This window comes from Myodes glareolus, chromosome 3 (genome assembly GCF_982192425.1).
Source record: "Myodes glareolus chromosome 3, mMyoGla1.1, whole genome shotgun sequence".
NCBI classification, from domain to species: Eukaryota; Metazoa; Chordata; class Mammalia; order Rodentia; family Cricetidae; genus Myodes; species Myodes glareolus.
Genome location: NC_142028.1, coordinates 74,781,597 through 74,795,711, shown reverse-complemented (window position 1 = coordinate 74,795,711; position 14,115 = coordinate 74,781,597). Strand labels below are relative to the sequence as shown.

Here is a 14,115-nt window from a genome sequence, read left to right as displayed (position 1 = left end):
TAATAGTAATTATAAATGCTCAGTCCATAGCACAGGCTAGTTATTAACTTATATTTTAAGTTAACACATATTTCTTATATATGCTCTGCCACATGGCTTGGTAACTTTTCTCAATATGGCATGCCCATCTGCTTCTGTCTGTCTCTTCTAGTGACTCCAGACTCCACTCTTCCTCCCCCAAGCATTTTTCTAGTCTGGCTCAAGTAGCCAGTTTCTTCATGCCTAGCTATTGGCCCGTCAGTTTCACTATTAAATCAATAACAGTGACATATATTCACATAATGTAATGGAATATTCCACAACTATAATCCACAGAGATAACTGAGATTTTTGGTACTGTACCTTAGTGTAGCCTGTTAACCAATACAGACACCTTGGTTTCAAGTTGGTTTATGTACATACTAAGTACTGTGATGGTTCAAATGCAAGGCCAGTTACATAAATAAAAACACTGTCCCATTCTTAAATATTGAATTCTCTACCTCCAGCTTCTCCTAGATCCTGGCTCACAAGTCCATCCTACCATTCGCCATCACCTTGAGAAATGCCCTCTTGATGTCTTTGTTTCTCAGACTGTAGACCACGGGGTTAAGTAAGGCAGTGAAGGTATTATAAAAGAGTGAAATCTGCTTGTCTTGTTCAGGGGAGTAGTTGGAATTGGGTCTCATGTAGATATAAGAAGCTGGACCATAGAAGAGTGTGACCACAGTCAGGTGTGAGGCACAGGTAGAGAAGGCCTTGAAACGAGCTTGGCCGGACTTGATCTTCATAATCGCCATGGCAATATAAATATAGGAGGCCACTATGAGGGAAATTGGTGTAACAATCACAAAAACACTCAAGATTAGATCCACCATCTCAATGAGATGGGTATCCATGCATGCCAGGCTACGCACTGAAGGACCTTCACAGAAATAGTGGTTGACCTTGTTGGGTCCACAATATGGCAGACGCATGGTGACGAAAGTATGTAACAAAGAAGAGAGGAAACCACAAACCAAAGACCCAGCTGCCAGCCGTATGCACAGTCCCCATCTGAGGATGACAGTATAATGCAGTGGGTAGCAAATGGCCACATATCTGTCATAAGCCATGACAACAAACAAGGAACTCTCAGTTATACCAAGGGCACCAAACACATACATCTGCATCCAGCAGCCAGCAAAGGAGATGGTCTGAGAGTGATCAAGAAGATTCACCAACATCTGGGGCATCGTGGTGCTGACATAGCCCATATCCAACATGGCAAGTAAACAGAGGAAGAAGTACATGGGAGTGTGCAGATGTGTGTCTAGACAGATCAGCAGGATTATGAGTCCATTGCCCATGAATGAGCTCAGGTAGATGAGAAGGAACACAGTGAAGAGGATGCTGTTAGTTGTGGGATCACTGGAGAAGCCAAGTAAGATAAACTCTGAAACCCAGCTTTGGTTCTGCTCTGGAATAATCCACATGATGGAGCCTGTAAGAGAATCACATTCATCTATGTGTCACCTGTCACATGCCAGCTACACAGGCTGCCAGAGGAGATATATGCTGGAAACATGGCTCAGCGGTTAAGAGCACTGACTGCTGTTGAAGGGGACCAGACATCTCAGAGTTGTGTGACTTTAGTTCTAAGGGATCTGATTCCATCCTCTGGCCTTCACAGGCAAGACATGCACGTGGTACACAAACATGTGTGTACACCAGTAACCACACACATAAAATAAAAAACAATAGCTTTTAATTTAAAAAAGAGAGGCCAGGTTGTGGGTTCTGAGCACTGTTCAGTTTCTGTGCACTCTTCTCAAGTTACTGAACCTCCCAATGCATTAATATCTTCCTCAGCCAAATGAGGCCCATGACTCTTTTGCCTCTGGATTATGATGTATATCTAAATATCCTCATTTAACTCCTGGAAATGCCATGTAACACATGCCATGCCATATGCAGTCTCACACTCTCATTCCAGCTCTAGAAATGCAGAGACATAGGATCCCCACAGTAAGAAGGCTAGCTACACTAGATGAAATGAAGGGCACTGGGTTCGACTGAGAGACTCTGCCCCACTGAACAAGGTGAGAGCAATTGAGGAATAACCCCAGGTCAATCTCCTACCACACACACAGACACACAGACATACACACTCACACACTCTCACACACATACCACAGATACATGCAAAAAAAGGAGTAAAGGAATAGATGAAGATGACAGAGAAAGCATCAGTCAGATACAGACACTCACACATGTAGTCCTATGAGTAATGACAGGTCACTTGTGTAATGCATTAGAGATACTGTCGTCTCCCAAGGGAATGCTGATGGATCATGTGCATCTGTGAGGAGATAGGTTATTTCTTCCTTTTTTACTCTTACCTCCCTCTGCATATAAACAATCCATTCCAAGTGTGCTGTGGGTTTGAGTGGTAAATCTGTAGCAACCAAATTTGTTTTTTTACTTTTGTTTTTTGAGACAGGGTTTCTCTGTGTTACATCTCTGGCTGTACTAGAACTCATTTTGTAGACCAAACTGGCCTCAAACTCAAGATATCCTCCTGCCTCTTCTTCCTGAGTTCTGGGAATACAAGTGTGCAGCAACACCCTCTGGCTGCAACCAATATTTTTCTCCCCCTCTTTTTTGGTAATTTCTTTTCTTAAAATAAAAATAAACTATCTTCTTTTTCATTTTACATACCAATCCCAGTTCCCATCCCCCCCACTTCTTTTATTCCCTCCACCTACCTGCCCCGCACTCCCAAATCCATTTCTCAGAGAAGGAAAGGAACATTGCTTTGGAAAAGGTCCAGGGTCCTCCCTGCTTTGTCTATACTGAACAAGGTATTCATCCAAAGGGAGTAGATTTCAAAAATCCAGTACAAGCAGTAGGGATAAATCTGGTGCCAGTGCCAGTGGTCCCACAGTCTGCCCCAGCCATACAAATATTACCCACATTTAGAGGGCCTAGTTTGGACCTATGCTGATTCCTTCTTTGCCCAGCTGGAGTTGGTGAGCTCCCATTAGCTCAGGTAAACTGTTTCAGTAGGTATCTCCATTATGGTCTTAACCTCTTTGCTCATATTCTCACTCTTCTCACACTTCAACTGGACTTTGGGAGCTCAGCCCAGTGGGGCTAGCAAGAAACCTGTCTCTAGAGAAATTCCCAGATATTCACAAAGATAACCCCAGCTAAGACCCTAAGCAATAGAAGAGAGGGTGATCGAACTGGCCTTGCCCTGTGGTGAGATTGATGGATTTCTAAAATGCCACCATAGAACTTTCATCCATCAGCTGATGGAATCAGAGGCAGAGACCAGCAGCAGAGTACTGCAACCAAATTTTCAGCATCAAGCCTCATAAATCTATTTATCCTCTTAAAATAAACAAAGGTAAAATGTCTTCAAGGCAAGCATTTCCTCTTATGCTACCATCTCCTGTCCCTAACCCAGACTGAATACATTCTGCATTCTTGTTCATTGGCGATTACAAACTATGGAATCCTAGAGAGATCTGATACCAATTTTGATGCCAACCAACATGGAAAAAACTTGCTTCTTCTGTTAACTGAGTTCCCATACAACTAAGGAAGAATTATCTCTGTTAAGAGTATGGCTGTATGTATGATTTCCTAATGTTTGTAATAACTAAAACAACAAACAATTATTCAATAGTTTGTATATTTCAGCCATTGCTTCCCTAAATTTAGCTCAACCTCACAATTCACTCAAGGCAATATTTTTACCTGTGTGCTGTAGGTGAACACCTACAGCCTGGAGAGGGCAGCTTGTTCCAGATGACAAGGCGTGAGGACACTGTGTCTTTAGACGGTTTGTTGTTAGAGCCTGGCTCCCAGTCACCTTCTCTGCTTCTAGCACACAGGCTCTGAAGTGGAAGAAGAAGAAGGCAAAGTCTTCACATTGTCTATCTCATCTTGTTGAATTTTTTGAGACTCAGCACAGGCCAGAGCTGGATGTCTAGCGACAGACCTGCTCTCCTGAGGCAATTTCCCCTCCTGTCTGAAAGTGGGAGGCCCTGGGATATACTAAATGTAGGAGGATTCAAGAAAAGAGGATTTCAGGTGCAGTTTCTATGGCATGGGGACACCTTTTAGTGATCCATAGCCTGTTATGGTTACCCAGGCCAGTGATCTCTGACTTTGCATACAGGGTCCCACCAGGCCCACTGGCCCAAGGCTGTGAGCCCAGTATCACAAACAAGGACATAAGGATTGAGTTCAAAGCAAGAAAAAGCTTCACAGTGCAGCCTCAACCTAGGAAGCCAGCATCTGGAAGGTTGAAGATGAGGAATCCACGGAAATATTCAACTATATAGTGAGTTTGAGGCCAAATGAGGCTAGAGCAAACTCACGCTCTCTTCCCCCCAAAAAACCAAAACAAAATCATGATTGCTCTGCTCACAAAGTGCATCGAGCTCTGACCCTGTGAGTGGGAAGACTCCTTCAAAGACATTGACCACCACTGCTCTCTCAGGGACATGACTTTCTCCTTCACTTGGGATCTTTGATCTCAGGATTCCACAGTCTTTGTGTGTCAACACGATTATAAACAGAAAAACTCTGTAAATATTTATGACATTACTAAATGGAGAAAGAATAAAAGGGAAGTAAAGATACAACATTGAGAAGAGAGGAAAGAAGAGCAGGAAATGACGGAAGAGATTAGGACAGTTAGATATGAATGGGCATGGGACGTGGAGATAGAGGGCTGGACAAATTATTATCTCTAGACCTACTTGCCTGAACTCCATCCACAGGCCAAACACCAGGGACCTTCTCACCACTTGTAAATTCAGGGACTGTGTCACTGAGTGTTTCTTACTCCTATGAGGAAGCCCCATAGAGCAGCTTAGCCCAGAGAGTTGGGATTCTAGGTAGCTCAATCTCCAGAGAAATTCCAAGGTGCTGTAGAGTTTGAGTTAATGAATCTCTTGCTTCTTAAATAAGTAGATCAGCCCTGATGCCTGAAGATGGTGACTATAAAATCCTGCTTAACAAAGGCAAGGTCAGACATCTTCAGCTCTTCCCAGTGGGACCAGATGCTGAGGTTTTATGACACTGCCTCCTCTCTGAACCTCCCCAGAGGAGCTAGGGAAGGACCATTTCTGTTCCCACTAGGGATGCTAAGATGATTCCTGAATACTGTCAACAAGAGAACTACAGGGAGACCCTTGGGGGAAAGGCAGGCAGACAACCCACAGAAGGAGGAGTGGTGACCTGCTCCCTTTTCTAGACCTATTGGAGAATAACAGCAGATCAAAGAGGAGGAGGTGGACATGACCACCTGATAGACAGGTCAAGGATTTAAGTTCTCATTCTGACTCCTCTTTGACTGCCCAAACCCTGAGCCCTGCACTCAATGAGAGCACATTAGAGTCACACTTCTCTTTCTTCCTCAACTACGTTGGGGCAATCAAAGTCTTTCGTTCTCTGCTGTGTAATATCTGAGCAAGTTATCTGTTGTGGAATAGTAATTTGTACACTATGAAGATGTGACATTCAAATTAGTTTAATTAAAAGCTTAATGACTAAGAACTAGGCAGATATTTGGGGGGCAGAGAGGATGCTGGGAGGAAGAAGGGCAGAGATGTTGAGAAACGGAGAACAAACAAGACATGTAAGAGGAGAGGTAACAGAGAGGAGCAATGTGCTAGCACACAGATTAAAAGATACAGGTTAAGTTATCAGAGCTAGTTAGAAGCAACCTAAGTTACTGGCCAAGCTTTCATAATTAATAATGTGTTCATGCCATGATTAGGGAGCTGGCTGAAAACACAGAAAATGCCTTGCAACAGTTACTTATCCACTCTGGTGCTAATGAAGAGTCAGCAACAAGGGGGCCTGGAGGGTGGTTATGAGCAGAAGTAGATTTCCTGCTCTTTCAGAACACCCAGTTTGGTTCCTGACACCTAACATGGCAGTTCACAACCATCCATGTCTTCAGTTCTAGAGAATCTGGTGTCCTCTTCTAACCTCCCCGGGGACAAGGAAAGCATGTGCTGTATGTATGTATGTATGTATGTATGTATGTATATAGGCCTATATAATTTATGCAAAATGCTGAAACACATAAAGACACTAGTAAATCATAATGTAGTAACATGTGAGTCAGCAGTGCCATCCCCATGAGAGTGGAGTGAGAGAACTCTCCAAGGGGCTAATGACTCTTAGAGGCAAACAAGAACTTGTGTCCAAATACATCCAACTCTGGAGCATGTTCTCTTGAATTTGCTGTCATTCTGCCTTCGCTGTATCTTCTGTAGAAGTCCAATTGTCACCTCTTCCTTTCTAGGCTGGCTAGAGGAATAAAATGTGATGATGTCAGCACCCTGCAGTGAGTACTGGTCAATGTTATAGTTCCAGCCCTGCTTCCTTTCTGTGTCTTGGTTTACTAAGGATTCAGAAGGAGAAAACTGGATGATAACGTCTTCCTGCTGAGAGTGATTGACTGATAAGGGGTTAGAATTCCTGTTAGCTGCTCCTTAAACACAGCCAATAGTTAAAGTTAATTATTAAATGACAATTAAACAAATTGTACTGGAAACAAACACAGAGTGCCTAGTGCACAGCTGCCTAGCACCTGAGTAAATGGAATGCTTGGGGCTAGAGTTTGAATCATAGCATAAAAAAAGTAAAGGCAACAAAATCTCTGAACTCTGCATATCCGGATGAGTAATCCCATTTTTTTGTGCTCTGTGTTCCAGCGGTTGTTTAGTGTGGCACATTTGCTGATTGAAACAATGTATACTGACATGTAATCTCAACTGCTGTTCAGTGGCATGTGTTGCAACCCTGATGTTGGCCATGGTGGGTGTATTTTCACCTTAGTCATTAGCAATCAGCTCTAATTAGAAGCACCTTGGCTCCTGCAGTGCTGTTGCTTAGCCTTGCTCCACAGCTCTGACCCCAACTCTTCTCACTCCTGTTGTTGATCCTCATCAGCCCTGAGAAGCAGTCAAGCCCATCAGAGATTCTTCCAGGTCCAGAGAGAAGCAGACAAAACTCATTAAGTGTCACATAGAGAAACAGCCACCCTGGCTCTGGTGGGTTTAGTCATGGATATTTTATTACAGATTTATTGGTTGAACTTCAAAAGAGAGAGGCCAATTTGAGTGCTCATGCATACACACATCATTTGAATTAGACATGAAGGTCAGCAACATGCAAGAAAAGCAGTCACATTATAGGGACATATAAGTAGAGGCCACTCATTCATTTCCTGGCCACCCAGACCCGAATCACACAGAAGCTTGATTAATTTCAACACTATATGTCCGATGTCTCAAGTGTATTTCTAGCTATCTCTTACATCTTAAAGTAACCCATTTCTATTATTTTGTATTTTACCATGAGGCTTGTTTTTATTAACTCTTGCTTCTTATATCTCTGTTTGGATTTTTTGACCGTCTTTACTCTGTTAAGCCATTGACCAAAACAGCTTTATTCATTAACCAATAAAAAAAAACCCACATATACAGAAGGACATCCATATCTGGACAGTTCTTGGAAAAAGTTAAAAAGACCAAAACTTCACAGAAGGTATATTTGGGATCTCTCAAAGAAAAAGACAGAGGAGATTTTAAAATATTGGGGTGGGGAGAAATCACACATTTCTGAGTGAGGACCCAAAAAGGCAGGCAGACATAGCCAAGCCTCATGGCTGCCACAGGGACTGTACACATTGGTTTTTTAAGGACTGCAGCCCCAAGAGATTGTCAAACATTGTTCTACCTGCTCATTGCACAGTAAATAAACAGTGACACAGAAGACATGAGTGAGTTGACAAAGGTCCCCCATCTTGGGAATGGTAGAATCGACTCCAGGGCCAGGACACTTGCCTCTTGGGTGAGGTTGAATCTGCCATGTCTCTCATATGCTTAATGTGAGAGTTCAAGCTAATGGCTCTTCCTCTGCTCTAACCAAAATGCTTCTGCTACTCAGAGCTGGGCCTACTCCAGGGGGGTTATGGGATCACCCAAAAGGTCAGCATAAAGGTAAAAATCAAACTCTAGAGATTTCATTCTGCACCAGAAGGACCCAAAGGTCTAAAGGAGAAGATAGTGAGCTGGGAGAAAGGAGAAGGCAGCAGATCCACAGCTCTCACAACAGGGACGCCTTAATTGGCCCCCAGATGACAATGTCTCATTAATGGACCATGTGAGCATTGGCTCTTTTGGTGAGAAGAGCATTTAAGAAGTTTTTGGTTTTGTATCTGGAGAAGGAAGTGAAGATTACCATGAATAGCAGTGAGAGGATGGACAGGGAAATGGGAAGACAGGTGTCTGTACAGAATGCCATCTCATCCATTTAATTCTTCACATCTTTTCCTGTTGAGGACACCTTTGATGGGGATCCACATGAGACAGAAACATCTTAACATTCCTTCTAATTCTAAGAAGTCTACCCACAGATCTGTCCACACTCATTCTCTTCAATTTTGCTATTATAGTCCATGGATGTTAATGACCATGTAACCAACCCACGGGCATAATGTGCTCATCAACATAGCCTCTTTCTTGGAACATATTTCTCTTTTTAAACCAAATGTCATAGACAGTGTTCTGTTTCCTAGAAGGGTTTCTTCTCATCACTGGTGTCAGGCACGTCCTGAAACAGGACAGAGTGCTCTGATGGCCACTTTCAGGTGGGGCACATATATCACACAGAAGCATGTATAAAATAATCATGAGTTTGCTCCTTTCCCTCAATACTCCCTAGTCAACTGCCCTTGGTGACCACAGGCTCAGGCTTTGGAAGGGCTGCATCTGGAGTAGACCACTTGGACCACTTCCTCATTAGCCTCCTTGTGCCTTCATGAACTGCTAGAGATATCTCTGTGTACACTGACATTTGCTGATGCTAGATTTATGACCCAATACATTGGTATTCAGTTCATTTTGGGCATCAGTGAGAAAAAAGTAGTAATAAAGGATACAAAAGTGTTTTATTCTTTAAAATATATCTATATCTATGTATATATACAGTATATATCTATGTATATACATAATACACACACACATACACACACACACACACACACACACACACACACACACACACTCAGGTGTTAGCCCCACCTGTTCAAAGATCAGGTAAATTACTAGAATGCTGGGAGTTGTAGTTCTTGGAAAATATCAAAGCCACATGGGAAAATATGGTGCCTGCACTGTTTCTTCCTCAAAAGTCACTACAACAGGTATCTTGTGGCCATTACTGGGAATTTCAGAGTCTAGTCCTGACCAAAGTCCATCTTGGTCAATGTTTAATTATAGGTTACTTCAAATTTGGTTCAAAATTATGAAGTGATTTTTCTCTTGTGGATCTCAGGATTAACATTAGGAGACCCCTCACTGAGATAATAAAGACCATTGCACCCAAATTCTGGGGCTAGACTCTTCATTCTGGCTTCTCCCCAGTCCTGAACAGCCTTGCTGGAAAAAGGAGCTAGCAAGAGTTTTTATGGACTCCTTTTTGGTACATCATGGATGCCTTTTTAAAGCTAGCTTCCTATACCACTTTTCTATGCCTGGTTTCTGGATTCTGGTTGTGGGTACTATATCTAGGAATATGGAGGACCTGCTTAGGTTTGTGCTCCCCCAGTCAGGGAAAGGGATATGTCCTAGGACCCACTGGGAAGTTCTGATTAATTGAGAATTCAACCAGAGCCACAAGATTCTCTGTTCTGATCTTGGAGCCCTGAGGAACCCCTTATGATAGCAGTGGCCAATATGATTGAACATATCAGAGAGGTCAGCACTTGGTTGTTCGTCATCAGGGTTCCAATGCTTAGGTTGAACAACAGAACTTGGCAACCGTAGGGGCATTTCATGACACTGGGAACCAAGTTAAAGGTTTGTACAGGCTTAGCGTGGATTTGGAAGCTGAGGAAACTTGGAAAGGCCCAGCCTCTGATGGATCCCAGGCACCTGGGTTATACAAGAATACAAGGAGATTTCTCTTGGTCAAACTGGTGAACCTCTGAAACAGAGGGCGCCAGTTACTAAATGTCGCTGTCTTGTGCTCTCTCTTGCCGTTTGTCTCTATGTTTTCTGTTGTCACTTTGACCATGTCTTGTCTTGTACACGCACTTTTTGCTATCTATTCTAACTGAGGGTGGCTGGATAGATAAATGACAGAACTGATACACTGTTCCCAAAGGCCCCTCCTAACACGGAGGAGCTTTGCAGGCATGGGATTCCATGGCAGTGTCAGGGGCTGAATGAAATGCCAGCGGCTAGTGGGCAGCTTTGAAAAACTCAGGATCCCCACATGGAAGCCTGCAGCTGCTTTACCTCAGAACCACTGTGCCTGTGGGAATTGGATTCAGGGGCAGCACAAAGGCACCCCCACCCCGAAATTACAGCACTGGATGAGGCGAGGAAAGTTTTGTCCGTCTCTTTTTTTTTTAAATATTTATTTATTTATTATGTATACAATATTCTGTGTATATGCCTGAAGGCCAGAAGAGGACACCAGACCTCATTACAGATGGTTGTGAGCCACCATGTGGTTGCTGGGAATTTCTTTTGAATTTATGGATGTTGCCACTGCAGGTTGGCTTTTGTGTGTTTTGAGCGCACTGTGCTGTTTCTCTGACTGCTTACCGCCAGGGCTCAGAAATTATCTCTGCACTTTCTGACCACTGGATCTGATGTAACAGAGACTCAAATGTGATCTGGGTATGGATAATATTAGAGTTGTTTATGCTATTCTATTTTATTGAAAGGATTCCTGTGGATATTGGTTATGACACCCTTTTCAGACCAGCATTCTTTAAAGTCTTTATGTCCAGGATCAAAAAGTGTGACAGGGAAAAAAAAAGCAGAACTGCTAAAAAGATTAATGACTTTTAAGTTTATTGGATATGGTTAAAAATCTGTAATATCTGTAACAAAAGTTAACTTGAACCTCATAACATGGGGTTTGTAGAAGTCTGTGTATAGTTAATCTTAAAGGAACTATGTGGCATGGTTACATCTGGGGATATAAGCAACATGCGTGCCGCATGCTACCTTAGGCAGCCACGTGGATGGCAGCCATCTTCGCTAGGTTTGCAGCAGAAGGATATGCTATGGATTCTCTGCCATCTTGATTAATGGCAACCACATGGTATGTGCCTACAAGGAGACAACAGGTCTCCAGTGATGCTTTTGAATTGGGCTAGGACTGTTGTATGATAGTTCCTCTCCTGTCTTAAAAACAAGGTTTAGGAAAGATGGGATTTAAAAACAATGCTTTTAATGGTATTAAAGCTGTACCTTCATGTGCTCATATACAAAATCGTAGCTTGCTGGCAGCAAAACTTTGTAACATAAGAGTCACCCAGAAGGACTTGGTTTGAGAGATAGGAAATTATGTGCACCTTGGAGCTTGGTTTTGTCTTGTGCAGGTTATGGCTGTGCTCTGTGTCTTTACTCTTTAAATTGAAAAATACTTTATTTTCAGAGATGTTAAACTTCTTTAAAAAGAAATTTTCGAGTTTACAGAAAATTTAAATTAAGAAAACTAGATTTTTTTAAGGAACTACTTTTAAATTTATTCATGTTTATAAGGTTATGGAACATTTTAAATTTATAAATTATTTTATTATAATGTAATCTTGATAAATAGGTAAATAAAAGACTAAAATTAGAGTCACAGTTCTGAGCACCAAATACTAAACACTAGAAACTGAGGTATTTCTATCTTGTGATGCAGCAAGATGAATACCTAAGTAGATTGGCAAGAGGTCTAGCATTGCCTAAGTTCTATTCAGGCTATCAGAGATTGATTGGAAGAGGGTAGAAGAGGCAGAGAGAAATACATAGTTCAATTAAAAACAAAAAAATAAAGAAAAAAAGAATGTATGCCTAAGGCTAATCTAGGAGTTTCAGGCCAGCCTGGTCTACAAAGTGAGTTCCAGGACAGCCAGGGCTACACAGAGAAACCCTGTCTCAACAAAACAAAACAAACAAATGAGTGTAAGTCTAATTCCCCTTGTTTTTGCTATCATTGTTAAACTGTAGTTATTCTGATACACTGAGTCATACAAGAAACTGTTATATTCTATAATGGTTCACTACATAAGGATCAGGAATATAAAATTTCCATTTTTTCCTGTGGATTGTATTTATGATTTGAGCTTCAAGTCAGAAATTGTTATTTTTATTTTAAATTATTGAAGATGATTAAGCTTTAATATATTCAGAGCTATACTTGCAGTCATGCTAAGTACAACAGAAAAAAAATGCTTTATTTAGCCTCCTGTATAAGTTTTCAAGGTTTAGGCTAAAGCAAGTAACTAAAACACAGGCAAAGGTTGTCTAGCTTAGCTATACTTAATAGATAATGGTCTTCAAACTTGTCAGAGATCTGCTGAATATGGCGTTCATGATGGTTAAACTTAGTATTACAGACAGAGGCTCCCAGATCTAACAGTGACCCCACAGTCTCCAAGAAGATAATGGGCACAGTGACAATGATTGCACCTTGATTGTGGCAATGCTAACCACTGGGAAAGACTGCTCCAATGCTTTTCCTGTTGCCAAGGCCCAGCCCAAACTGTGGGCAAGCAGGACACCAGAGAGTTGATTTCCCCACTTTGCCTAGACAGAGCAATGGCAGTCCCTCAAGTTTCTTCTCCATAGGAAAGCTTCTCATCTTCTGGGCCTGGCAGCCAATGACTGATGCCGCCCTGGTACCTCTGCTCCCAATGCTGTAGAGACCACAGGAACCTGATATGACCATCTAGGTAATGGACTATGGACTAGTCTCCATCCTTTTAATTGATACATAGGCCATTTTGATTATACTTCCTGCTATATTTATTCTTCTCAGGTAGCAGATGGTGCTGATGTCTAGGCTAGCTGTAGTTTTGTCAGTCGGGCAGCAGGAGACTACCCAATCCTTCTCCCAAGGTTGCAGCCACCTTGTTACTTCATCCATCCAGAGTTACTAAGTCTCTTGTCAAGAAAACACAGACTGGGCTACCTTGCTAACAGGCTTCATATGAAAGAATGAACAGGTTTCAGGTGTAACTTTTCACTAAAAGAACATGCCTTGCAATGACTGTTCTCAATAATAGTTACTCATCTCTCTGGTAAGTTATTAGATGGAAAGAAAAAGGTTAAAAGTTCATGCAAAATTCTGTGTGTCTAAGAAAACGTTCTAAAGTATTTAAAGATCTGGGGACATAAAAGATTAAGTAAATTCTGAGGGCCTCAGAAAATGATTTTTAAGATGTTTAAATACAAGTTGTAAAGGCATAAAATATTTAAGGTAATAAAAATGGGAAATGTTTTGGATTTTATTCCTCTTTCTATGCTGTTGTTATACTGAGATTTCAAATATTCAGATTTTTAACATTGATCATTGGGGTGCGGATAAGCTGGTAGACAGCTGACTACTTACTATTCAGTCACAAACTCAAGAGTTTAAATTTCTGTTGGTTGTCTCCTAAATATAGACTTAAAGGTACTTTTTATTGGGACAAAACATGTCTGTCTAACCTATATATCAGGCTCTTTGGACAGAGAAAAATGTTCATGTTTTTTAAGTCAAAAGACATATAGTTTTTGATAAGATCCAATTGTGTGAGTCTATTCCAGATGTTTTACAATGTGGGTTTCAATATAGTTAATACTAATATATCTAGAAATTTTACTTTTTATGAACTAAAAATTAATCTAAGCCTCAGGTAGTTAAAGAAGTCATCAGACTTGGACCCACCTGTCACAAGTGAAACGGACTCCTGAGAAGTACAGCCTAAAGTTCCCCGCTTGTCTATTTCTGAGGATGGGATCTCTCTCTTGGTCTTGAGGCTCCTGCCCTTCCCTAATGACTAGAACTGTGGGCCTGAAGGTTACAAATGCAAGGCATTCTTATAACTTCTTAAATTTCAACTTCTGTCTCTAGTCTACATTTGTCTCAGCAGATTTCCATTTGACTGACAGACACCATCCAGGGATCACCTGCGGACTGCAAGTTGCTGACTTCCTGAAAATGGGTGTGAACCAGCACGGCTGGTATGATTACCCTCTGTCTCTTCAGCTGGGGCAGGGAACCAGATGCTTCTGATGAATGCCCCATTTCCTAGCCTTTGCCCAGCATTTCAGCGTTCCAGGGTCCTGACAAAGGTGC

General features: G+C 41.8%; 1 protein-coding gene across 1 annotated transcript; it reads right to left on the bottom strand.

The window, feature by feature from the left end:
- Positions 1 to 506: 506 nt before the first annotated feature.
- Positions 507 to 1,454, bottom strand: LOC125410819 (olfactory receptor 2A12-like). The gene has a single exon (XM_048450562.3). It carries the CDS (start codon positions 1,452 to 1,454, stop codon positions 507 to 509), a length of 948 nt encoding a protein of 315 aa, XP_048306519.3.
- Positions 1,455 to 14,115: the final 12,661 nt, after the last annotated feature.

Excerpts from the sequence above, each read along its gene's own strand:
- LOC125410819 (XM_048450562.3), bottom strand. The coding sequence starts at position 1,454 with ATGTGGATTATTCCAGAGCAGAACCAAAGCTGGGTTTCAGAGTTTATC.